This window comes from Silurus meridionalis, chromosome 17 (assembly GCF_014805685.1).
Source record: "Silurus meridionalis isolate SWU-2019-XX chromosome 17, ASM1480568v1, whole genome shotgun sequence".
NCBI classification, from domain to species: domain Eukaryota; kingdom Metazoa; phylum Chordata; class Actinopteri; order Siluriformes; family Siluridae; genus Silurus; species Silurus meridionalis.
In genome coordinates this window covers 4,340,095-4,366,018 of record NC_060900.1, presented here as the reverse complement: position 1 = coordinate 4,366,018, position 25,924 = coordinate 4,340,095, and the positions used below count along the sequence as shown (strand labels likewise).

General features: G+C 39.6%; 3 protein-coding genes across 6 annotated transcripts; all 3 read left to right on the top strand.

The window, feature by feature from the left end:
• The first annotated feature begins 9,012 nt into the window (after positions 1-9,012).
• On the top strand, positions 9,013-17,454 carry kctd9a (potassium channel tetramerization domain containing 9a). Of its 2 annotated transcripts, XM_046872183.1 has the most exons (12): positions 9,016-9,213; positions 10,114-10,235; positions 10,359-10,402; positions 10,545-10,641; positions 11,115-11,173; positions 11,294-11,422; positions 12,032-12,099; positions 12,181-12,276; positions 12,358-12,507; positions 13,158-13,263; positions 13,785-13,918; positions 15,421-17,454. In XM_046872183.1, exons 1-12 carry the CDS (start codon positions 9,166-9,168, stop codon positions 15,535-15,537), a joined length of 1,170 nt encoding a protein of 389 aa, XP_046728139.1. In that variant the 5' UTR covers positions 9,016-9,165; the 3' UTR covers positions 15,538-17,454. The 2 variants fall into 2 exon arrangements, with proteins under 2 accessions (XP_046728137.1, XP_046728139.1); XM_046872181.1 differs by having other exon boundaries at positions 9,013-9,213; positions 11,115-11,422.
• Positions 17,455-18,833: 1,379 nt separating this feature from the next.
• LOC124400249 (progonadoliberin-1-like) lies at positions 18,834-21,175 on the top strand. Of its 2 annotated transcripts, none has more exons than XM_046871947.1 (4): positions 18,834-18,942; positions 20,619-20,736; positions 20,834-20,926; positions 21,003-21,175. In XM_046871947.1, the coding sequence occupies exons 2-4, from the start codon at positions 20,620-20,622 to the stop codon at positions 21,033-21,035; spliced, it is 243 nt and encodes an 80-aa protein (XP_046727903.1). In that variant the 5' UTR covers positions 18,834-18,942; position 20,619; the 3' UTR covers positions 21,036-21,175. The 2 variants fall into 2 exon arrangements, with proteins under 2 accessions (XP_046727903.1, XP_046727902.1); XM_046871946.1 differs by having other exon boundaries at positions 18,910-18,946.
• A 943-nt stretch (positions 21,176-22,118) lies between these two features.
• Positions 22,119-25,282, top strand: ankrd39 (ankyrin repeat domain 39). 2 transcript variants are annotated; one of them, XM_046871375.1, is made up of 5 exons: positions 22,119-22,423; positions 22,733-22,851; positions 22,935-23,038; positions 23,546-23,749; positions 23,892-25,282. In XM_046871375.1, exons 2-5 carry the CDS (start codon positions 22,761-22,763, stop codon positions 24,039-24,041), a joined length of 549 nt encoding a protein of 182 aa, XP_046727331.1. In that variant the 5' UTR covers positions 22,119-22,423; positions 22,733-22,760; the 3' UTR covers positions 24,042-25,282. The 2 variants fall into 2 exon arrangements, with proteins under 2 accessions (XP_046727331.1, XP_046727330.1); XM_046871374.1 differs by having other exon boundaries at positions 22,119-22,424; positions 22,741-22,851.
• The last annotated feature ends 642 nt before the right edge of the window (positions 25,283-25,924 follow it).

Genomic DNA, 25,924 nt, shown 5'->3' with positions numbered 1-25,924 from the left:
TAAATGTATGTGAAAATGTATAAATATACATTTATATTTATAAAAACAAATGTACAAATTCAGATTAAAATCTATGGGTGTGGCCACAAGCTTTTTTTTTTACACTATTGTGTAAAAAACAAGTTTCTGTACACTACTGTGAATACTGGTTATTACACTTTAAACTACATTTATACATATGTTTAAAGTGACATAAAAAATATTACTGCACATTGCAACTGTTAATTCAATATCCAAGATTATATGTGTGTTATTAAAATTTTATTTTTGTATACTGTGTATGTTGAGGAATGAAAATAAAGCTTGAGTTGAGTTGAGTTGAGTTGAGCTGAGCTGAGCTGAGCTGAGCTGAGCTGAGCTGAGTTGAGTTGAGTTGAGTTGAGTTGAGTTGAGTTGAGAAAACAGTGTGTTACACCCAGTAAATGTCTTCCGTTACTGTATTTAAGTTGTTTTTTCACGTATCTGTACTTTACTCAAATATTTCCGTTTGGGGATACTTTTACTTTAACCTCACTACATTTCAAAGTAAATGAGGCTTACTTTTAACTCAACTACATTATGAGAAATCAGTTGTTTCTTTATATTTATAAGCAGATAAAAACTTAATTGGTCAAGCAGGCAACAAGTCACCAATCAGGGTAGAGCGCACGCTCTGTTTAAAACTTGTTTTGATTGCTGATTGGTAGTGCTGGATTTAGGCATTTACTCAAGTGAAAGTTAAAAGCGAGCAATTATATTTTTTTTACTGGAGTAATATTTTACCTACTTTATCTCTACTTTTACTCAAGTACATGTTTTGTGTACTTCATCCATCACTGGTTACACCATACAAGAAAAATCTTACTCTGAGAATCCTCCCATGGACTATGACAGAGTTTATAAATTAAAAATAAAAGGCATAAAGTCAATATAGACAATATAGTGTGCACATTGTGCAATTTAAACATATATACATATATGAACTATCCATTGTGTGCAGTAAACATGGAAAACATGAAAGTCCTGCAGTGGTAGATTTGGTAGTTGTCTATGTTGTTTTTCACATTGTGAAGGGATGTGTGTGTGCGCGTGTGTGTGTCCGTGTGCAGAATATTCAGAGGTAGCCTCTGTAGTCTTTGATGTTACATCATATATTGAGGTTTATAACACATTCACAGAGGATCCTGTGCTCGTAACCATGAGGAACGTAGATAATTTGAATCAAAATGCCAATTATGAATGAACCCTATAATGGCATTGCACTGGTTATTATGCTAATGAACGTGATCTTTTGTTGTACCACAAGCTTTATGTCAGACTATTCAATCGACAATTCAAACTCTCCTATTCAAGCAGCATTTCTGGCTCGATGCACACCTCTAGACTCGAACAAATGATGTGTGAACCTGTGAAAAGCATGAAAAAATGAAATCGTCAGCCTCCAATGGCTATGTGTATTTGTATCTGTTCACAGCAAATAATTTATTCATATTACCTAGTGTGGCCATGAACAGCAACAGCAAATCAACAATTTGATATATATAAAAAAGTTATGTTTGTCCAAACGTTTTCAAAAATCGATTACTATCTGGTGCCCTTTCCGATATCTGTCTACCCCATCTTTCAGTTGATTTCGTCTATGATGTTTTCTCCTTCTTCCATCTCTGGACATGCACCCAATTTCCTCACTTCTCACCTAACCGAGCAGTTGCATCTATTATTTACCCACTTCGCTTTATTTCAGAGGTCCTATAAAAAAAAAAAAGCAGCGATGGCCTTCTCTGATGCTTTATTTATAAAGCTGCGGTTTGCTATCATCTACATTTTTCAGTTATAGAAGACCCCTGCTATTTTAAGAGCTGCCTCTCCCCTGACTTGCACAACTATTCTGCATGGGGAAGCTGCTCAGTGACTTTTTCCCATCAGCCACCTAATATTGTTGTGATTAAAAAGTCAACGAGGTGTTCGGCTTTTTATCGCTTAGTTTCAGCCGTATGGACACAGTTGCCTAGTAACAACTTTAAAGCAGACGGCACACACTCCAAACACCTGGTTAACACTCCACACGTCCCCCGCTCGAACCCTCCGTGTTGTTTAAATGAGAAGGCTGTGAGAGCATACTTCAGGCTCCGTCGTAAAAATTGTGTAGAGGTTTTTAGTGCTGGTTTTTATTGGTAATGTCTTTTGTGCTGTCAAAAGACATTCACTTGGAATCAAAAAGTGTGTAGCTTAAGCCAATTTTCATTTACTGCATTTGGCTGACACCCTTATTAACACCGACTCACAGTTGTACAACTGAGCAAGAGCCAAAGGCCTTCCTCAAAGTCCAAGCAGGCAGTGGTATGGGATTTGAACTCACAACCTTCTTAGTAGAAGTCCAACATCTTAACATCTGACTAATTGTGTAACTGGTGCTATTCTGACCAAGTGAAACATTTAACATGAAATACGTTTGACATACAGCGCTGCTGCAACGTGTTTTTGGCACATGCACATGGTCTTTAAGAGCGGAAGAACATACCTGGACAACGAGAGATCAGGAAGACCGAGCTTCCCTTCCCGAAAATGTCGGAAACCATTCGGCTACTTGTGCATGATGATCGTCAGAGTACAACCTACATGATCTCACTTCTGCACCCACACTACTCACCAAATTTGGCTCCTGCGGACCTCACCCTCTTCCCGAAGATGAAGATCCAGCTCAAAGGTCGCCATTTTGACACCCTTGAGGAGATCCGGCGCAAATCATGAAAAGAAGACTATAAGAGGACTATTTTAAAGGTGAAAGTGCGTAAACATAGATGAATAATGTACTTTCTTGTAAACAGAGCTAGTCTCTAAACTTTTTGATACCACCTCGTACATAGCCGGAGTCATGCTGATTACATAATCATGTTTAGCACTGTGACTTCCATTGTACATCAGAACATCCCAAAGTAATCTGTTTTTTTGCTCCAGGGAGCAACAAAAGATTGTCTTTTTTTTTCCTCTCTCACAATCTTTCTCATCATCACCGAGACATACAGAAAGAAGACGAGATGTTTCAATTTAATGACCACTCCAAGAGAAATTCCTCTCACGACAGCTGTCAAACTCAATCTTTATCAAGCATAACAGTTATTGGATTTGGCATTTTCCATCCAATTTATTAACTAGGGCTATGGCATGATGACTTTGTGATGAAGAAATCTGTACTGATAACTGAATCGCAAAATAAACAGTGCAACATTTTCGGCAGTCGTGACAAAATGCTGTAAAGTTAGAATGCTTTCAAAAAGTCTCAAATCAATATTTGGTGTGACCACCCTTCGGTTTTTAATTCTTACACTTGCACACTTTATACATTGATCCTACAAAGTCCAGGAAGTCCAAGCAGGTGCTTATTATCATTAACTTTATATGTAGGTTGGAACACAGTTATTAACAGAAACAGCTGTGTAGGAGACTTAAAAACTCATGTTAGTTCTCACTTTTTTGTATTGGTTTAATTATTTAGAATCACACTCTTGATATCACCCAAATGAACATGGGTTTCCCTTTTGAGTCTGGTTCCTCTCAAGGTTTCTTTCTCGTAACATCTAGGGGAGTTTTTCCTTGCCACAGTCGCCCCAGGCTGCTCATCAGGGATACACATCATTCACCTGAATTCCTAAATCCTGTGAAGCTGCTTTGAGACATTGTCCATTGTAAAAAGTGCTATAGAAATAAACTTGACTTGTCATGTCAAAGGCTGTGAATAAATATATGCATGTGATTTTTCTTCATTATTTTACTTTTAATAAATACGCAAAGATTCCTAACACACTTCTTTTATGTTTGTCATTATGGGTTATTACGAGGAAAATAATTCAATGAATCTATTTTGGAATAAGTGAATACTGTGAATACTTGCCAGATGCACTGTACAGTCTTCTGTAAACCTCAGATGAAGTATTGATCCTTATTCAGAATTTCCTAGAAATAATACTCAAATCTTCAGTGCAGATTAAAGCATTGTAAGGATTCCAGAAATTTATACACTAAGGGCTGCAAGAAAAAAATACACATAACGAGGAAGGTTAAATAGGTAAAGGAAAATTGCAGATCTTCCCAAGAAAGACCAGACAATTAAATCAAAATTAATTAGAACTAAAGAGCAAAAACATGGATTCTTTTTTCCATGTGAATAGGAGAATGCTTCTCTGGGTGATGTATTGGAGTACTGATATTTTTTTCTGGAACTTGGACTTGTCTTGGACTTGTTTGTGTAGCTTCTCGGTCTTCATAAAGGTGTTTGGTTTTGGTGTGTTAACTTGCAGGATTCGCAGCAACGGGGTTGAATACTTAAAAAGTTATAACATTTGTTTAGAAAAATTGTATAGAAATTAGTTAATTGATTTTTTTCCCATTACAGGTATTTTGTGTAGATTCACGTTACGGTCCCTCAAATCCAAACGCACCTTAAAAAAGTGTTTCTTATATTTGACATTTATGCCATTTGGCAGATGCCCTTATCCAGAGCGATTATGCAGTTGAGAAATAAGGGCCTTGCATAAGGGCCCAGCATTAGCAGCTTAGTGGTGCTGGGATTTAAACTTGTGACCTTCCAAGCCAGAGTCCAATGCTGTAAACACTCAGCAACCACTTCCCTTCAAGAAAGAATCATATCCTTTAAAGGTTTTATTCTCTGATACTGTTGTTACGCTCCATTGCCCCACTGTGGTAGATAATATATTATTTTTTGGTTTGTGTTTTATATTTTCTAAAAAAACAAAATGAAGAAAAAGGAGACCTGGTAAAGGAGTAGATCACTGGATTCAGCCAGGGCTATTTCAATGTTTGGCTGATCGTTTGTGAAGAGGGAGGGCTGGAATAGTAGTGCTAGGAATTCATGTATACACTCATATCATCTTTGATAATTACTATAAACTGTTCCAGAAAATAAATGTGCTTCATGAAGCTTTTTTTTTATTAAATTAATACATTTCCATTTTTGTCTAAACTTTAGATTATATTTTTCGGATTGTTTACTCCAACTGGGGATAAAGTGCTAAATGATTTATGAACACATTTTCCTCCATGCTAAGTTGCACCATTGTCTTAATTGCACAGGCAAACAACTCTGTTTTGCCATCTAATAAAAGACCTTTAAAGGCTATTCGAAAGGTTTCAGAGCTAAACACGGCTTGCAAACGGTTCAACCACAAGCAATTCTCCCTCCCTGACTTAACAAAGTGCACACAGTTTGTCCATGTATCACCTTATCTCATTTATTCTTCAGGAGCATAATACTCAGTCTCTGTTACCCAAACACAAAGACAGGTACAATGGGAAACTTCCCTACATCTGGTAGCCAAATTGTCAACAATGTACACTGAGACGCACGATTATCGGCTCTCTGTGTTTGCAGACCATGTGAGCGGTTACAGACACGAACTGACATTTTGAAAAACAGTATTTTTTTTCAGGAGAAGATAAGATTATGGTCACTATGCAAGACTCGCTCGGCTGTAAACAGGATATTATCACTCGTTCCCTGTTTAAAGTCTTTCATTAACTCTATTTCAGTTTGTTAAAAAAATAACGGGGGTGAGAAAAGGCAGCATGAATGCAAACAGTCTTGTTTGACATTTAATTAGGTTATTAGTTGTGGCTTATCTGGAGCATGTTATTAGGCCAAATGGATATGGGTAATGGGGAACTATAGTACACCTGGAAGCATAAGTGCAGTCGTGGGTGGAATTGTGTGTGTGTGTGTGTGTGTGTGTGTGTGTGTGTGTGTGTATATATATAAATCGCAGCATTTTGATGCCTCATGATTTACATAATGCTTAAAAAATATTTCATGATTTATGCAGAAATTAATTCTGCTCTGCTATATTATTAGGTAATCAGTTCATTCGTCATTTCAGCAATAAATTCACATGCTGCATTTTATTACAGTTGTACCACTAAAACTGTCCACGGTTGGGTTCCGAGTAATGAATTACATACAGTTTACCTTGATTTATTTAACAATACCAGAGCATTTTTTATTTGGGTAAGCTTTTATGAAACGCCTGGCTGTAAACTTCATTATGATTTACGGGCCGTTTGAAAAATTAAATAAATCAGCCTATTCACACAAAATGCGATGTTTAACTAAGCTTTAACGAAGCCTTTGGCTCTGAGTCACAACAATGGGATGTTGCACTGAGAATTTATGATGACCTGCAGTCTATTCTAGTTCTTTATGCACTCTTCTCTGAACGTGTTAAAGGCTTTTGTGCTCTAAAACACTTCATTGAACTCAAGTCAACTATCAAGCCCTAGCAAAAAGAGCAGGGCAGGTTGGAATAGGAGTGCTGGTCAATGTCATGTTTCAATCTGCCCTCTAGTGGAGAAAACCCTGGGTCTTTAAAAGTTTAATATTACTAAGTAAATTGTTTGGAGAGTTCTAGCATTATTAGATCAATAATATATTGTTTTATATCTCAGAGCTGTTGAATTCTTAAATCTGATTGGACACAAGACCTTGATTCTTTTTCTATAACAGAGACAGTGCTCCAGCTTCATTCGTTCTATTACATGAACAGTAACGATAAATAGAATTTGCGTTTTTCTTTTTTGCAATAGTGTCAGTTTTGAAGACTTTACGGTGCTGGAAGAAACACTGACGGAAATGTTTTTTTGCCTTATTAACTTGAAGAAAGCAAAAAAAAAATTGAGGCTAGTGAGGTAACTTGTGTGTCATTTAGTGACTTTTAGTTCACAGGAAATTAAGGTCATTTTTGGAGCACCAGCACTCCATGACAAATTCCTTGTCCATTTAACCCATGATACTTGGCAGTAAAGATGATTCTGATTCTGAAGATCTGATGTGTCATTTAACACATCCAGTGACTTTCACAAAAGGTTTTAGCAATTTTTGCAACTCTTGCAAGATTTTTTATATTAATAGTATTTTCTTAGTTGTTATCATTTTTATTAGGGATGTGCATCTCCATTACATTAATGCCGATGCATAGTTGACGATATGATACATTGAAGATACATTTAATGCGATGCGATACGATACGATTCACCCCGTTACGATGCAGTGTGATCCGATTTCGATTCAATTCAACACACTGCGATTCAATGCAATACGGTAAAATGGAAAAATAAAATAATTGCTATGCAATTCAATACGGCACAGATAATATGATTTTATTTCTTTGGTTCAGACAGACAGCAAATCATAAAACTAAAGATTATTTAAGTGAATTCCGACTTCTACCGCATTGCCCTTTCACAACCAGGCTTTTGTAGTGCAAAAAATAAAAATAAAAAAAAAGATTGAATAAACCAGACGTTCTTTTTCTTTTCTTTCTCAAGGAAGATGCAGCTCTACCTCTGCCAAGTTAATTTAAATTCTATGTGACTCTCAGGACACGCCTCGGACTCTGTCGTGTTGTGGCATGTCATATGGGTGGGTTTAGAAGAGTGACAGCAGGAGTGATTTGTGATAGAAGCGTATCTGCGAGAGTGAAAGGAAAAGTTTATAGGACTGTGGTGAGACCTGCGATGTTGTATGGTTTAGAGACAGTGGCATTGAGTAAAAGACAGGAGGTGGAGCTGGAGGTAGCAGAGCTGAAGATGCTGAGGTTTTCATTAGGATTGACGATGATGGACAGGATTAAAAATTAGTTTATTAGATAGAACTTGCAGTTAGGACGTTTTGGAGACGAGGTGAGAGAGGCGCGATTGAGATGGTATGTCATGTGCAGAGGAGGAACATGGGGTATATCGGTAGAAGAATGCTGAGGATGGGAGAAAAGAGGAAGGCCAAGAAGGAGGTTTATAGATGTTGGTGAGGGAAGACATGCAGGTAATTGGTTTGAAAGAGGCAGCTATAGAGGACACAGGGGTATGGAGATAGATGAAGGATGAAAGAGGAAGAAGACCGAGTCTTTCTTTTGTGTGCCATTCCAGACATTAAGTGACAGGATATTATGGTCGCTTTGGGTTTTATGTTTTCCTCATAACCCCAGTCAGGCAAACCATTTCATAGTATTCCTTGTGGTTTGCAGTGGTGGACAGTAAGGAAGTAAATGTAATTCGTTAGTGTACTTAAATAGCTTTTGTGTATCTGTACTTTACTGAAGTATTTCCATTCGGGGAGACTTCACTACATTTCGAAGTCAAATATCTTACTTTTTACTCAACTACATTTTGTGAAATCAGTCGTTCTTTTTTATTTATGAGTGGATAAAAAAACGTAACTGGTCAATCACGCAGCGAGCCACCAATCAGGGTCGAGCGCACGCTGTGTTTTAAACTTCTATTAATAAACAGTGTGCTAACATAGTAGAGTAGTAATTGAGTTGTTTAATCGAGAGGCTTGTGATAAAAATGAGAATAGGAAAATTTGAGTAGTTTGGACACTTAAATGCATTTAAAAGCAAATATTTTTGTAATTTTACTGAAGTGAAAGTTTAAATGGAGCATTTTTACTTGTACTGGAGTCATATTTTACCTACTGTATCTATACTTTATACTTAATTAATACTAAATATACTTTTTTACTTAAGTAGATAGTTTGTGTACTTCGTCCACCACTGCTGGTTTGTAACCTGACAGATAAGATAAGATTAAACTATTTTAATCATGAAGGAGATTTTGCCAGAGACTGCTTCAGGTTACAAAAAAATATATATAAATGAAATATAATTAAAAAAGAAATGAAATATTCTGTATATCCATAATTAATAAAAAAATAAAAGGTGCTAGGGAACTAATAACATATTGTACATAATATGATAATACACATGATATTGCACATGGTATGATATGATGATGGTATAATATTAAATATTTTATTATAACATTTCCTCCATGAGATGTTTTAGGAGCATTGTGGGCTCCACGAGTTCACCCATCACATCCCTCACTCCCACCCTGAATCCAAACTATTCCCCTAATTCAGTGAGTCAACCAGACCACAATTGTCTCTGATTGGTCAGCGTGACACTTCCGGCTTCTCCTCTGCGCGCTCTGATTGGTGCGTCGTTTTCCCCTCGGTAACAATGCCCACGCTCTGATTGGACAACCGCCTCGTAATCGGAATACAATGTAGGCTGTTGCTGTGAATATTTTTTTCTCTTTCCTTTTCCTTTCCCACTTGAACAGTGTGGTTTTTTTGTGTGAACTCGTGGCTCTTTAAACAGTGTGTGAATTTAGAACATAATGCGGAGGGTCACGCTTTTCGTCAACGGCTCCTCCAAAAACGGCAAGGTGAGCTAGCTGGAAGTTTCAGTCCCTTCGCGTCAGTGAATGGGAGTTAGCTTAGCGGAACTAGCACTGGGTCGCGTCCTGTATAATAAAAGCGTGGACAAAAAAAAACGGGGCGTTTTTGTATTTTAATTATTATTATTAAAATTTCGTTTATTTGTGAAGATGATACGCAAGAATACTGGTTAAAGTAATGACACCTTCTATAGCTATCATGATGATGATGAAGCTCTGCAAGCGTCATCAATGACGTATGATTTATTCACTTATGACTCCACGCGCAGCTACTTTCATTTGATTTATTTATATTTGTTATCTAGTTGACTTGACACACTGTTGGCAAGCTCTTGTGGTTATTATTGTAAAGTCTCGCGAGATGTTGATATAAACATATTCCACGTTGCCCGAGATTCACGTTACCATGGCAATAAATTCCCTTCCTATAGGTTCATATCACCTTGGAAGGAGTCTCCAGTGTCAGAGCTTTGGAACAGGCATCTTTTGTATATTGTCTTCAGATGCGGTAAAATTAAATTAGGAGGCCCAAATCTGGCCCCTGTGCACAAATCCAACTCCATGAACATGCGTTACATGGGATGGAGTGGAAGATCTTGAGTGACCTCAGATAGAGCTTTAAACTTCAAAGAACACTTTTGGGATGATTTGTAATGCTGACCGCACCCTAGACCTCCTCAGCCCCACCTACATTCGTTTTTTCTTCTTCTGACTACTGGTTTCTCAAAACAATAGCATTTAAACTTTGCCATGTCCATTTATATGACTTCTTCAAGGTCTACAATTTGGAATGAAGCCATTAAAGGTGTCATGAGATGTTGATCTGTAAAACTCAGGACTGAAGATCCTCTTTAGGATTCTGATTTGAGATGTTCTTTTTGTCAACAGGTCGTAGCAGTTTACGGGACTCTGTCCGATCTCTTATCCGTTGCCAGCAATAAACTGGGAATCAGGGCCATTAACTTGTTCAATGGAAAGGGCGGTCTTATAGATGACATCGCCCTGATTAGGTACGTATCCTTAGTAGGAAGACTTGCTAAACTTTTCTGTTTTGCTCTTAAGGTTATAAAAAAAAAAACATTCATCTGCTTCTTTTTTTAATCACCTTTTTCCATTGTTATTTTGCTTTGCAGAGACGATGATGTATTGTATGTGTCGGAGGGAGACGCCTTCGTTGGTAAGTCGTCCCCATTAATGTGTCCAGGTCCCCTTTTCAATCATCTTCCTCCTTTTGTATAACGCGAAACTACAGTGCGTACGCTGAAACGTGCCTTTTACGGAGTTAACGTCTTTCGGTTGGTGTGTTTTATGCGTTTCAGATCCTCAAAGCGAAGGGAGGGCTGCTGATGAGCGTTCAGGTTCCCACAGCGATTGGCTGACTTTGAACATCGGAGGACGACTCTTCACAACCACGCGGTACAGAGATTATTCCTAATGACACGTTAGGAATTATCACCCTGTTACTTTACACATCATAATCACAAAATGATTCGGGGCACCTGACTTTTCCAGCCGCACGTGCTTCTTCCCTAAACTGTAACTTTATACACAATTGTATATGAGTTCTTTGGATGCATTACTTTTTTTGGATGAGTAAAAGATCTTGCTCACTCACTGCACCTCAGGCCTCCTCACTTCACCTAAATCAGGAACGTTACTAATGCCCTTGCGGCTGATTGAGAACAGATCTTTACAGACCCAGAAGAGAAGAGTGGAGGGAATTATGACAGGAAATGGGGACTAACTGTGGAATGGGGTGTTCACGAATCTTATGATCAGGTGGTAATTAGGAATTGTGCTCCTCCATTGTGTAATATCTACTATATTGTGTTTGAAGTTTATTGCTATCATCATCAATGTGTTTTTTTTTTTTTCCATTTCGACTTTAGAAGCACACTTGTGAGTAAGGAGCCTGACAGCATGCTGGCCCACATGTTTAGAGGAAAGGGTAAGACATTCCTTCACACTTCAGTAAGCATCTGTTACAAAATGACCAACATGAGTTCTTTCTCATATAATTGTCCCTGTGCTGTGCTGTGCTTTCCTTCTCTCTTCTGCGCTGTCGTAGACGTGTGGGGTAACAAGCGAGACGTGCGAGGAGCCTACCTCATCGACCGCAGTCCTGAGTATTTCGAACCTATCCTGAACTACCTGAGACACGGCCAGCTTATTGTCAATGAAGGAATTAACTTACTAGGTGTGTGTGTGTGTTATTAGGTTATCAGGTCACAATATGTAACTGTGGCTACAATATAATATTGAATCTTTTTGTACACCTGTTATGTTGGATCTTTGCACTGTACAATGTTCATTATAATTGAATTTTAATCCTCTAGTATTAGTCAATAGTAATAGTCAATATTTCAGTGAGCCTTTGAACTATTGCATCACAACAATTTAAACACACCTTATATTAAAATATAATGACTTAAATAATCAAGAACCTTTTTTTTTTCCCTTGAGACCAGAAAAAATTCATTTCAGCCTCATTTATTCCGACATGTGTTCACTTCCAGAACACATTCCAGGAATGCCGGGAGCGTATTGCTGTGCAAAGAGACAATTTTGAAGCTGTCAGTGTGTAAACGCAGATTAAATAAAGTACATTCTTGTATTCTTGTGGTGATAATTTGCTTTATTTTTTTAAATTAAATTTTTTTTTTTTTTTTTTAATGCAGAGTGAGCCCATTTTCATTTAGGAGATTTTGACTTTTGAGTTTTACAGGAACCGTTGAGTTCATTGTTGAAATGTTATTAATGCATTGAGTGGTGTGTGTGTGTGTGTGTGTGTGCGTGTGTTTTGCAGGTGTACTGGAAGAAGCTCGTTTCTTTGGAATCGAGCAGCTCGCTGAACAAATCGAAGTTGCCATTAAGGTAAAGGCATAATCAAGACACAATCAAGCCTTGTCAAGTTCCTCACGTCGAGTGTATATTGAATAGTTTGCCTCCTCGCAGAACTCCCATCCCCCCGAGGACCACTCGCCCATCTCGCGGAAGGAGTTTGTCCGTTTTTTGCTCGCGACGCCGACCAAGTCAGAACTGCGCTGTCAGGTACACGTGTTTCCCCCAGACTGCCTGTGTAACCGCCTTAGATAGAGTCGTCTAACCTCACCGTCTCTCACGTTCACCCAGGGGCTGAATTTCAGCGGCGCAGACCTGTCCCGGCTCGACCTGCGGTACATCAACTTCAAGATGGCCAACCTGAGCCGCTGCAACCTCACCTGTGCCAACCTGTGCTGCTCAAACCTGGAGAGGGCCGACCTCTCCGGGGCCAACCTGGATGTATGTATCACCATTTAATTTATATTATCCTTGAAGCCGCACACTGTAGGTTTTTTTTTCTTTTTCGTAGATAAGCTAGGGGCAGTTTATGAATAATTATTGAGCACAGGAGACTTCATCCAATCACAGCAGACCTTGTGCTTTGAGACAAACGCTCAAGATGTTCCTTTAAAGGTGCATTGGGCCGTTGGGTGGCGCTTTGAGTGCACATTATTCAAAAGTTGCTAATCCTGCTTAATGGCATACCTTCACAGTGTAAATACGTGCATGTTGCCAATTCATGACTAGCGGGACTTGAAATGAGGGATTATCACATGACTTAATTCGAGGAGAGCCATCGGTGGAGTCTTTAGCCGTCATTCTTTGAGGTCACTATTTAATACTATAGTTTGCACGTTTGCTAGCTATTGTCTCAGAAGCCAGAACTCACATTGGGATGACTTGTGCTGTGATTGAACAAAGCCATTGCAGACGTATTCCCCCAAATTTGCCAACCTATTTAATAGATAAAAATATATAGGATTATTGTCTTTCTTTATAAGGCACTTCGCATCATGGGTACCCTATAGCCACTGATCAGTCCAAGCATCACTTCTTATTGTTCCTTAAATTGCTTCAATTTGCATCTTATAATTTATTTTTTCTTTCAGGGGGCAAATTTACAGGGGGTAAAGATGCTGTGCTCTAATGCCGAGGGCGCATCGCTGAGAGGGTGTAACTTCGAAGACCCTTCAGGACTCAAAGCCAACCTGGAGGGTAAATAAATTTTGCACGGCACGAACCTGACAGTATTCTGTATTTGCGTGTCCTGAATCATGGTCTGTTATTTTGTTCGAAAAAATTCAGGGCCAAAATGTCATGATGAGTCACTTGCCCCTTATTCCCAGATTTAATAGTGTGCAGTGAAAATCCACCCCAGTAAACACTCGGGACCTATTAGTTAGGACCCGTTGGGACTCGGGGGCCCAGTCGGGTCGATATGCTCCATTTGCCTACATATTGTATAGTGCAGATGATTGAAAGAGTTCAAATCCCAGCACCACCAAGATGCCACTGATGGGCCCTTTGAGCAAGGCACTTAACCCTCAACTGTTTTGTTGAGTTATAAAGATTATATGCAAGTTGCTCTGGATAAGAGCATCTGCCAAATTCCATAACTGTAAAAGATTCTTTAAAAATGTTATATTACATGATAAAACTCGACCGGGAATTGATGATTATGCGTAAATCCCCCCGAACAAAGACAGCGCTGGTATTATTTTACATGTACATTCTAGGTGCCAACCTGAAGGGCGTGGATATGGAGGGCAGTCAGATGACTGGGATAAATTTGCGCGTGGCTACACTGAAGAACGCCAAGCTGAAGAATTGTAACCTGCGAGGAGCAACTCTAGCGGGTACTGACCTAGAGGTGAGGGGTGTTCAGGCAAGCACGTATTACTGAAACGTTACCAAGGTTACCAAAATAACATCAAAAATAAAGACGGAATTGGGTGAGTATTTACTGAAGGTCGACCGATAGTGGATTTTACAGATACCGATAGCTAGGTTGGATCGATTAGCCATTAACCGATAAATTAACCGAATGGATAAAAAAAAAAAACTCCATGTAAAATAGTACTGAACTTAATTATAAAAAAAACAGTACTGAATCCTGAAAATGTGCTAATAAAATCATAATATTAATAAATATAATTATATAAATAATAAATCATGAATTATAAAATAATATCTTCTCGTAGCGCATAATCTCACGTTTAAAAACAAACAGGTGTCAGTGATTCGCCTCTAGAGGCCGCTGTCGTAATGATGGCTGACCTTCTCAGCTGATTCCGCAACCTACACTACCTGGAACAACAATCAGTATGGACTTTTTTTCCTGATAACCCGAAAGTTCCAGCAATCAACGATGTGAAAAACTGACCTCTAGTATTTAATGTGGCCTTCAGATTAGCTGGAGAACAGTGCGGAGAGCTTCATGCAATGGGTTTCTATGGTCTAGGAGGTGCATCCAAACCGTACATCACCAAGTGCAATGCAAAGCATCGGATGCTAGAGCAGTGGAGACGTGTTCTCTGAAGTGACGAATCACGCTTCACTGTCTGGCAATCCGATGGTCGAGTCAGGGTTTGGCGGTTGCCAGGAGAACGGTAATTGTCTGACAAAATTGTGCCAAGTGTAAAGTTTGGTGGAGGGGAGATCATAATGTGGGGTTGTTTTTCAGTTGAGCTCGGCCCCTTACTTCCAGTGAAAGGACTGGTAATGCTTCCGCATAACAAGACAATTTCATGCTCCCAACTGCACACCAGGGCAGAAAGCAAGGTCCATAAAGACATGGATGAGTGAGTTTGGTGTGGAAGAATTGACCTGCACAGGGACATCCCGAAAGAACACCTTTGGGATTAATTAGAGTGGATACTGCGATCCAGGTCTTCTCGTCTGACATCAGTGTCTGACCTCACAAATGTTCTTCTGTAGGAATGGTAAAAAATTCTTATTAGCACAGTCCTAAACCTTGTGGAAAGCCCTTCCAGAAGAGTTGAAGCTGTTATAGTGGCAAAGGGTGGGTCAACATCATATTAAACCCTATGGATTAAGTATCAGATGTTGCTCAAGTTCATTTGCATGTGAAGGCAGACAAGCAAATACTTTTTGGCAATATAGCGTATACAGAAAAAGCTGTCATTTTTATATCTTGTATTCCTTTACCATTTATTTTCTGTTGTATGATATGAGACTCTATGGTTCTACAAGCTAAATTAAAACCTGTAACATAACAGTCCTTAGGTTATTAATACTTTCTGATACATTTGCAGCTGTTATTACTTTTCAATATAATTACTTCCTTAAAATGATCTTCAAATCATGGCTCATGGCATCATTTGTGTCTTCTCACCCTTTTTTTTTTATCAGAACTGCGATTTATCCGGCTGTGACCTCCAAGAAGCCAACCTGCGTGGCTCCAACGTAAAAGGAGCCATCTTCGAAGAGATGCTGACTCCCCTGCACATGTCCCAGAGCGTCAGATAACCGATCATGCAGCTCCCGTCTGAGCAGCCTCATCACAGCTGTTTAAAATCCCAACCTCGTCGGACCAGTATGCAATAACGCCATTCCACGTCCTCATCCCACAGCTTTACTCTCTTGCACTAGTGCACATGCAGGGTGTTTCATTTGCACTGGTCCATTGTAGGATTACCAGTACGCATACGTGATCGCCCATCTCGATCCGATTCGTTATACCAAACCTAGTTTACGTATGTGTTTGTTTATATTATTACCTATGATAGAATCTGCAGTGTGTTCAGAGCTTATGCTCTGCTGAAAATCCTGTTTATTCTGGACTGGAGGCTTGAATTATAGATGGGGATCTGAATCCGGTGACCTTATGAATGTATCCGTTTCTTATCATCATGTGGAAGTCACAGAGATGAATGCAACCAAATATATCCTGAGTTTAAAACTCGTGTATCCCTGAAAGAGGCCTGGGAAAACTCTATACATTGTGAAATTATTATTATTTTTAATTTCTTTATCATTAACAGCCTGAAGGTGTTTTTCTCAGGCCCTATGAAGTGGTTTCTGCTTTGCTGATTACTGGAATTACTAGATTTCCACTCTGACATCTGAAGGAGGAGCCATAATTTAAACTTGTATGTCTTATATCGTATAGTTTTTATATATGCATGCTTAAAACAACAAATGTATCGCTACCCATGTACTGTATATAGAATGTGATAAGCTTATTAAACTATTAAGGTTGGGTATAAAAATTACATATGCAATGCAAATGTATGCGATTAGCTCTCTGCGTGCGCTGTTTAAACAGGAAACAGGATTTTTTGTTTTTTTTCGAGATTTTTATTTCAGATCTACCTCCCAGAAAATAAATCAACTGACTTTCGTTCCTACTCCAATCATGGATGTTTTTTCAGATTCCCATGAGAAGGCTAAAACCGATAGAAACGGTGGGGATGTAGAGCGAAAGTTGGAAGTATTTTCGTTTGAAAATGCATATCCTTCTCTCCCTTTTTGGCCTTGCATCCACGCTGAGACATTCGCAGAAAACATTTTTGAAAACGCCCTCAGAAGTGGATCGATTTGAAACGATATTTTCACTTCGCAGTGTGGACCGTTTTCAAAAAATGCATTTTTAGTCATCGCCTCGAAACATTTCAAAGACCATTTCAAAGTAAATAAAAGCATCTTGGCGTTTTTTGTTCACGTGAAGTACAGGGACGTACGCGTTTTCAGATGTTTCAGTGTGGATAAGCAACTTTTGGGAATTGAGAGTGTGGACTCGGAGCCGTTTTAGGCGAAAACACCGTTTTCAAATGTATCCGGATTCGTGTAGACGTAGCCGCAGTTGTGCCTATAGGAAACTAAATTGTGTAGTGATACAACCAGTAACAATGTCACACTGGTCTGAATGATTTTTATTTTTTTTATTTATTTAAATATTTTTTTGCAAACACCAAAAAAAAAGGGGTAAAAGGGTGATATACTTCATCCAGTGCTTCCCTATGCATTAGTGTATCTATTCAAGCTGTTGTTCCCTCCTTAGCACTTTTGTGTGTCATTTATTTGTTGTAACACAACAGCCTTCCTATTATAGGTTTCCGCATTTCCACAAGTATAAACAGAGAGTATTGCTGCGTAGGTCAAACACTTGACTAGTTCGGTCATTTCAGACACGTGCTTAAAGCTAACGATCTTCAGTATATATAATGCTGATGTTTTTATTCAGTGTAATCGTAGGTACTCAGTAAATGAAGGCAATCAGAAAAAGGTTTTTGTATTTTGGCACTTTTGAGTGCGAGACAAAAAAAGGACACTGAATATTTATTTATGTATGTAAGCAGGCTGTGTTCATGTAAGGTGCAAGAGAAGATAAGTCTTCTCCTCTCTGCTCACTGTTATTCCCATAAACAGACTGTTATAAACTAATTCATGTTTTTGCGTGGTTAATTTCGTTGCATTTCACATCATACACACATTTTGGGTGATTTATCATTATGAGGACCACTTCAGGAAACTTGACGAAGAAAGACAACAAATTAGAACCCAGAAGGCAGGTAGAGGTCTGGAGGTGATCAGGTGATGAATTAATAAAAAGTCTCAGAGGTTTAGGATCTAGAAATCTCTATCTAAAATGGCTTTCTGGGGACCATATCGATGCCATGTGACATCACATGTTCGTTAACCACCGAAACATGCAAACAAACAAAGCTTCAGCCGTGTGACAGATGTGCGTCACGTCAAATCTTTCTGCTCAGTGGAACGAGTTGATTGCTGGAATATAAATGCCATTGGATGTCACTGGCCCCACCTCCATAATGAAATACGTCGACATGTAACATTCCAAAACACTTGGGTCCATGTTGATATTCCCACTGTAATATGGTCTGTGTGTGTGCAAAAGATGCAGAGGTAGTCTAAGACTTAATCCATTGAAGACCCAACTCCTGTGCTCCTATGTGTTAGTGGACTGTCTTGCTTTTAATGCAGGTAGATGGCACTTTTATGAAGTAAGCTCGCTTAAGGATTAAGTAAGATTCTACCAGAAGCGGTTCAAACAGTTTTTAAATTACCATCTAATCATAAAAACGAAAAATGCAACAAAGAAGACCCAGAACTGTTCAGCAACTGGAATCTCACAAATGGGATGACATTCATTTCCAAAATTCCAGCAACTGGTCTCAGTTACCAGATGTATATGGACAGTTGTAAAAAGGAGAATTGAGCTTACATGAAGGCAACCATGGTCCTGTCCCAACCTTTTTGAGATGCCATCACATTTAAAATAACCTCCTTTTTACCATATTATGTTACACTTTATATGTTTTCTATGTTTGTTTGTAAATAAAATATGGGTGTAATCAGAAATCAATTCACTGCATTTGCCATGAAGATGCCTCAGATGCTGACATGACATTAAAATCTATACTGCTACTCACTAAAACAGGCCAATTGTAGACCCCCTGTCATGTCCCCAGAGGCCACTTTGAGAACCTTTCATTCTTTCAATACATCATCGATTTAATCTGGAAAATAAACCTCCACTTAATGGCTACCCAAAACATCAGTGTGCCAATATTTTAATCTTTAGCTTAACTTATCCCTTCTTAGAGCGCTCTTAACCTCCTTTCGTTTCTTTCCATTTAAATACCTAATACAAGCGGAAGACATTTTTCGATTTAACAGATTAATGGTAAGTGGTAAAGATGCTCAGCAGGGGAGTGTCTGAGTAACATTTAGTTCTGCTCTTAGTCTCCTGCTGTTCAGGTTCAGACCTAGGTGTGTAAAGTGTGTGTGTGTGAGAGGAGAGGGAGAAGCTGGAGTGTTATAAGTGCCCTGCTGCTGAAAGCAAATGCATCAGATTTGTAGACATCATTGTGAAGAGCAGAAGAACAGTCTGTAGAGCGTCTGATCGAGGTAGGTACGTTGTGAAAGACCTCAACTTTTGTTCATATTTTCAGACTGGTGTTTGGTTATCAGTGAGCATGGAAGAAAAAGACTTTCAGAGGAAGTAGGCAAGTGGTGTGTGTAATGGAACGGCTTGTCAGTGCGCTGTTACCTGGACGTAACCCAAGGTAATTAAACAGTGAAAGAGCAAGAGAAAGATGGAAATTAAGACAGAGAGAGTAAGACAAAAGCAAAGAGAGGATTGAGAGAGACAAAAAGGAGAAAACGAAGAACAAAAATGAGAATTGAATAAGTGTGAATACAGAGATCGAAAGCGAGAATGAGAGAATGTTTGTGAGAATGTCTCTCCAGCATACCTGGTTCGGTCCTGAACTCGGATTACTCTATGTTACGAGGTTTACATGTTCCCCCTTTGTCCGTATTGGCTTCCTCTCGTTTCCTCCTAGTAACCTGCCAGCAGGTACATCGGCGATGTATGGATGAGTGTAAGTCTTGCTTCACGGACAGTGTACCCAGGATGTCCTCCATATCCACCACAACCTGTGTAAGATAAAGCGGTTCTGTAGATGGAACGCTGTAACAGATCCTAATCAGTGATAGCACAAGCTATAAGCAGAGCAGACAATTGTCTATGGCATCAGGCTTGGACTAGGGAGGTCTCCATAACCATACCAAAACTATACACTAGTTAACCAATCACGAGGGGCAGCGTAAGACTTGGGACTTTGTCAATTGGATATAAAATACCTGTCACTCACCTGAAGTGGAACCAGTTAATATCACCGTGGGTCTCTACCCTCCGGATGCTAAAAATCTAAACTGGTGTGCAACGAAAGCACGTGTGAGCTGTCATCATGTCATCACGTTTGTAAAACGAAACAGCAATTGCAGATTGGTGGCCATAGCCAAGGAATAAAAAGAAGAAGAAGAAGAGCTGATGGCCTGGGTGACCTTTCAGATTTTTTCTTTTTTTTCAGTTCAAGTTTAATATGTGCACATTCAAGTAAGTATATAAAAGTACTGATAACAGGATTTGCATAAATAAAAAGATTAGAAATTATATTTGTTCCAAGTGCTTATTTATTTTGAAAGGTTGAGGGAAGTCCAGCCGGGGGACCAGCCGGGGGACCTCCAATATAAATTTTGCCTATGGCCGCCAAATGTCTAGAGCCGGCCCTGATCACAATACACCGACCAGCCATAACATTATGAGTAGTAAAGTGAATAACACTGATTATCTCTTCATCATGGCACCTGTTAGTGGGTGGGATAAATTAGACAGCAAGTGAACATTTTGTCCTCAAATTTGACGTGTTAGAGGCAGGAAAAATGGGCGAGCGTAAGGATTTGGGTGAGTTTGACAAGCACCAAATTGTGACGTCTAGACGACTGGGTCGGAGCATCTCCAATACTGCAGCTTTTTTTGGCGGTCTGCAGTGGTCAGTATCTATCAAAAGTGGTCCAAGAAAGGAACAGTGGTGAACTGGTGACAAAGTCATGCTTGGCCGAGGTTTATTGATGCAAGAGGGGAGCGAAGTCTGGACAGATGAGCTCCTGTAACTCAAACTGCTGAAGACGTTAGTGCTTGACAGGTCAGGACTGTTTTGGAGCAAAAGGGGGACTATGTTAGGCAGGTGGTCAAAATGTTATGATCTCAATATAATGTATTGCATTCCTGACTGTAGGATGTGTGTAAAGCGAGCACTCTGGTGGATGGTGGTGTGTGTGGTGATGCTGCAGGTGAGCTCTCAGCACTGGTCTCATGGCCTCAATCCAGGAGGAAAGCGTGCAACCATGCAAGAGGTAACATCCACTGAACTTAATTACAATGTTGTGCTAAGCTGAATAATCGACCCCATACGATTGATTCCTAATAAATTTGCATCTGATGTTTCTTCAGACTGTGCAAGAAATGCCAAAGGTCTCCAGCTACGCATGCGATTATGTAGACGTTTCACCTTGGAATAAACTCTACAGACTGAAAGATCTGTTGGTGCGTTTTCTTTCTGTTTAGAAGCAAACAAATGAATTTCAATGTCTTCATGTGTAACTTTTGTCACTTCTTCTAGAGCAGAGTCGCTGAGAGAGAAACTGGACAGTAAGACGAATCGCGAAAACTGATCAAGATCTTCAATGAAATGCTTCGCCTTTATTTTGTGTGTTTGTTTTTCCTGTAACGCATCCAATTTTTTTGTAGCATGTCGTTATTTACATGTTAATAAAATGTGTCATTATTAAGTAATATCACAGGCCAGAGTGCTGTTTTACTACAGATCATAATTTCCTCGTCCCTATGATCGATCCATCCATATCCTCATCTTCAACCCTATCTCCATCCTCATCCCTATTTCCATTACCTACTCTGCTGTTTTAAACCTGGTGTTTCCAGAGACTTTCTGTTGCTCAGATTTTGCCAGAAATCCCCTAATAATCCCTAATAAAAAGCATAAAGTTCTAAAAAGTTCTTCAGTAAGTGATGGACAAGAATCTTGAAAGGTATGCCCATCTTGGAACCTCTGGTCACACTGTGAAAGCTACAAAACCTAAAAGAGGCAAATGATCATTATTTCCTAATTTTCCCCCTCAAACTTGCTTAGAAGCTTCATCCAGAAGCTTCATCCTGCTTTCAGCATTAAGGTACTGATGTAGGTGAGGAAGCCAGGCATGTCAGTGTTCCCATTCATGATATCAGAGCACTATAGCAATCCACTCAAGAACTTCCTCTCCAAACTATGTAAATATCTTCATGGAGCTGGCTTTGTGCACAGGAACATTGCCATGCTGGAACAGGTTTGGGCTTCCAAGTTCAAGTGAATGCAAAATTTTATTATACTGCATCCAACAACGTTTAATAGAAATTGTGTGCCTCCAACATTGTGGTAACAGTTTGGTGAAGAACCACATATGGCAGAAAAAGTGCCCCAATACTTTTTTTAATAGTGGGTGTATATATATACGTACTAAAATATTATAATATTATATTGATATGATGAAAACTTTTACTTTGCCTTACACGCGTTATACAAACCAGCCATGATTTCTACTATGACCGAGGCTCTATTCCAAACGCCTTCGATACATCATATCTAGTGCACTACCAAGTCCGCACAACCGCCTAGATTTCTCCCTAAGTAGTGCACTGACGAAGGGCGCATCCAATCAACTGGATTGAACCCCTTCCTTGACTTGCGTCAACACATGGACGTTTTTTTTTTTCCGAATGTAAATTTTAGCCCATATTTTTTTTTATAAATATAAGCTCCTGGCAGCAGAATTAAGAATAATTCTGACTGATTTCCAGATTTATAAATGGGTTTAGTTAATAGTAATTAGGCACAAAACCGCTGCTGAAGTGAACCGGGAGCCATGCTAACGACTGCTGGAGCTTGTGCACGTGCGGGTCAAGTCGACTAGCTAGTTCTCGCTAGCGTAAATAAATAAATATATAAATATTGGGCGCGGTGACTAAATTATACTTTTGTATATGAGAGGTAACTGAATCATTTTCTTCCCGTTTCTAGACAAAAATGTCTGTCTTACCAACTTTATTACTGTATTTACTTCCTACTTGCCTGGAGGGGGAGTGGCTAAATGGGGCGTGGCCTCGCGATTGACAGCTGGCACACATAGACCACGCCCCCTTTGACCCCTTTTTGACTATAGTGATGTAAATTTTACACAACTTTGTGTACATTTGCAAAGCGAAAGCAAAAATAACCACAAGAAAAAGAAAACACGTTTTATTCATATTCTGTATGTATCATAACTGAATCCCTTCATCCCCCACATGGTCCTTAACGAACCCAGAGCTTTAACCAGATTTCAGCATGGACTCCCATGGAAGTCAGTGCACCTGCAGCGCTCACCACTCGACCCCGAGCGTCCATCAAACTCTAGATGAGATGGACTTCGAAAGAGGTGATTTGAATCCTCTCGTGGTGTTTACACTACGTTCTGGTTTGCTACATCACCACACATTGACGTGCACTCTTTTTTTACAGGCATATGGTCAGCAGCATTGGATGGTAATTTGGAACGGGTCAGGGCCTTTTTAAAAAAAGGAACCGATCCAAACACGAAGGACCAGGCTGGATACACCGCTTTGGTCAGCATTATCTTTATTTTGTATCTCCCCGCTTATTATGCAGTAAATCCAAGATGCTATTAATGGATGCTTTTCTTGGCTTCATCTCATTCCACATTAGGAAACACATTATTCCGTGTTTAGTTGATATTTAGATTAGGGTTGCAAATGAAATTTTCAGGACTGGAAACTTCCCATGGGAATATATATGGGAATTATTGCTGGTTAGCCTAGAACAGGGAACCAATAGTGTAAAATGTGGTTGAAATAATAAAAATCATGCCGGATCATTTTGGTTAAAACAACCAGATTTAATACATTTTCAGTTGAATTTTCTACCCTGCACATTCATCATTCACATGCACTGGGCATTCCTCCAAAACCTAGAATGTTCCAAGAAATTTACCAGACATTTTCCTCACTTTTGCAACCCTGGTTCAGACTGGGGATTATGTGAAATGATATGAAATAAGAACTAGTCCACCTTGAACACTTGTGTGGCATGAGGGCATCTGATTTGTGTTGCAGCACTACGCCAGTCGAGCAGCTCACCAGCAGGTGTGTGAGCTTCTTCTGGATTATGGTGCCTGTGCCAATTCTCAGACACACGGTGGCGCCACCGCTCTCCACAGAGCCGCCTACTGTGGCCACATCAGCATCATCAAACTGCTGCTGGAGCACAGAGCTGATCCCCGATTGACCGATGACGATGGCTCAACACCTCTGCATAAGGTAGAACATTAGCGATGACTATGGTAGGATTCATTGAACTGATATATAAGCAGATGTTTCCACTAAAGGTTATGCTGATGTATAATGTACAGGTGGTTAAAATATTTTTGTGTGTGTGTGTTTGTGCGTGACTTGTGCACAGGCTGCTGAGCAAGGACATCTGGAAACGTGTACATTGCTAGTGAGCAGTTCTCCCATCCTGAGAACCATAAAGGACAAAAAATCCCGCTTACCTCTAGATCTCAGTCCAGACCACAAGACCTTCTTAGAGTTACTGAATCCTCCTGAATGATCTTCATCAAAGTTCCCCAAAGGAGTCATGAATCTCAGGACATTTCAGATTTCGTCAACCCTTATTTATTTTCATTAACACCCCCAAACTCGTCTATACCCTCATTGCCATTTATTTTCTCATCCCCCTCTTCATCATCCACACAGCCTCATTCTCACCAACACCCTCATCTTCGTCATCCACACATCCTCATTCTTACCAATATCCTCGTCTTCATCTTCATCATCCACACAGCCTAATTCCCACCAACATTTTCATCTTCATCATCCACACAGCCTCATTCCCACCATCTTCATCTTCATCATCCACACAGCCTCATTCTCACCAACATCTTCATCTTCGCCATCCACACATCCTCATTCTTACCAATATCCTCGTCTTCATCTTCATCATCCACACAGCCTCATTCCCACCATCTTCATCTTCATCAGCCACACAGCCTCATTCCCACCATCTTCATCTTCATCATCCACACAGCCTCATTCTCACCAACACCCTCATCTTCATCATCCACACAGCCCTATTTTCACCAACATCCTCGTCTTCATCTTCGTCATCCACACATCCTCATTCTTACCAATATCCTCGTCTTCATCTTCATCATCCACACAGCCTCATTCTCACCAACATCTTCATCTTCATCACCCACACAACCTCATTATTACCAACATTCTCATCTTCATCATCCACACAGCCTCATTCTCACCAACATCCTCATCTTCATCTTCATCATCCACACAGCCTCATTCTTACCAACATCTTCATCTTCATCATCCACACAGCCTTATTCTCACCAACATCCTCATCTTCATTTCCAATTCAACACCATGCTAAATTTGTTCTCATTGAATCATCTGCTTTTTCCTTCCCTTTCCACGTACTGACAGGATCCTTACTCCATCTTCACCCTCATCAATAGCCGCATCCTAAACTGCAGTCACATCCCCATCCTCTATTCTATTCATAAACAGGAAGAAGGTCTCATGTGAATTATGTTTCACAGCAGCTGAAATGTTCATATGATTATGATGGGTGTTAAACCCAGACAGGATGTGACTCGATTACAAGTCAATACAATGTCACAATGTTCGAGCTGCCAGCAGATGGCATCAGTGACCACACCGTGGCTTTTTTGTTCAGTTTTTCTGTTCTGCCTCATGAATCATCTGAACCATCACTGTGATCAAGTGGAAAAGACTCACAATGTTAATAGATCCATCCAAATAAAAAAGTAAAGCGCATTTCTGTTCTCTGCACACATTTTGTACATTATGACATTATTGAAACTGCAATTTCTAAACCCTGTCGTGCATTTAAAGGAAATAATGCAGGATTCTGCAAAGACTGCTCAGGTATCAGATTGCGGTAAATAAATCAAATTTAGATTGGTTAAGATTGTTTTCATCCATGGATCTCTCCGTTTTAGTTCGATCTATTTTCTCCAACTCATTGAGTTTCTAAAAGCAGCCATTCAAAGACATTGCCTTCCCCTTTAACCCGTCTATCTTGTTACGTCATCGATTTTGACAGAGGGTGCATTATGTTTACGCATTGAGCACAGGTCAGCACGCAGAACTCTAAACAACTCAACAGAGCACGACAATGAATTCGGTGAACTTGTGAGAAGGCAGACCATGAATATAAAGTAGAAACGGGCCTAGTATCAGCATGGTGAGTTAAAATGCAATGCTTATTTGTGAACATTGCATTTGCAGTTTCATTATATGAAGTGGTATCAAAAAGTCTCGAGACTTCTGTTTACAAGAAAGCACTTTATTTGTCTACATTAACACACTATCACCTTCAAAATAGTCCCCAGCGTTCCTGCAACTTCTGGAATGTGTCCTGGAATCAATTCTTCGTTTCGTGCTGGATCAAAACGG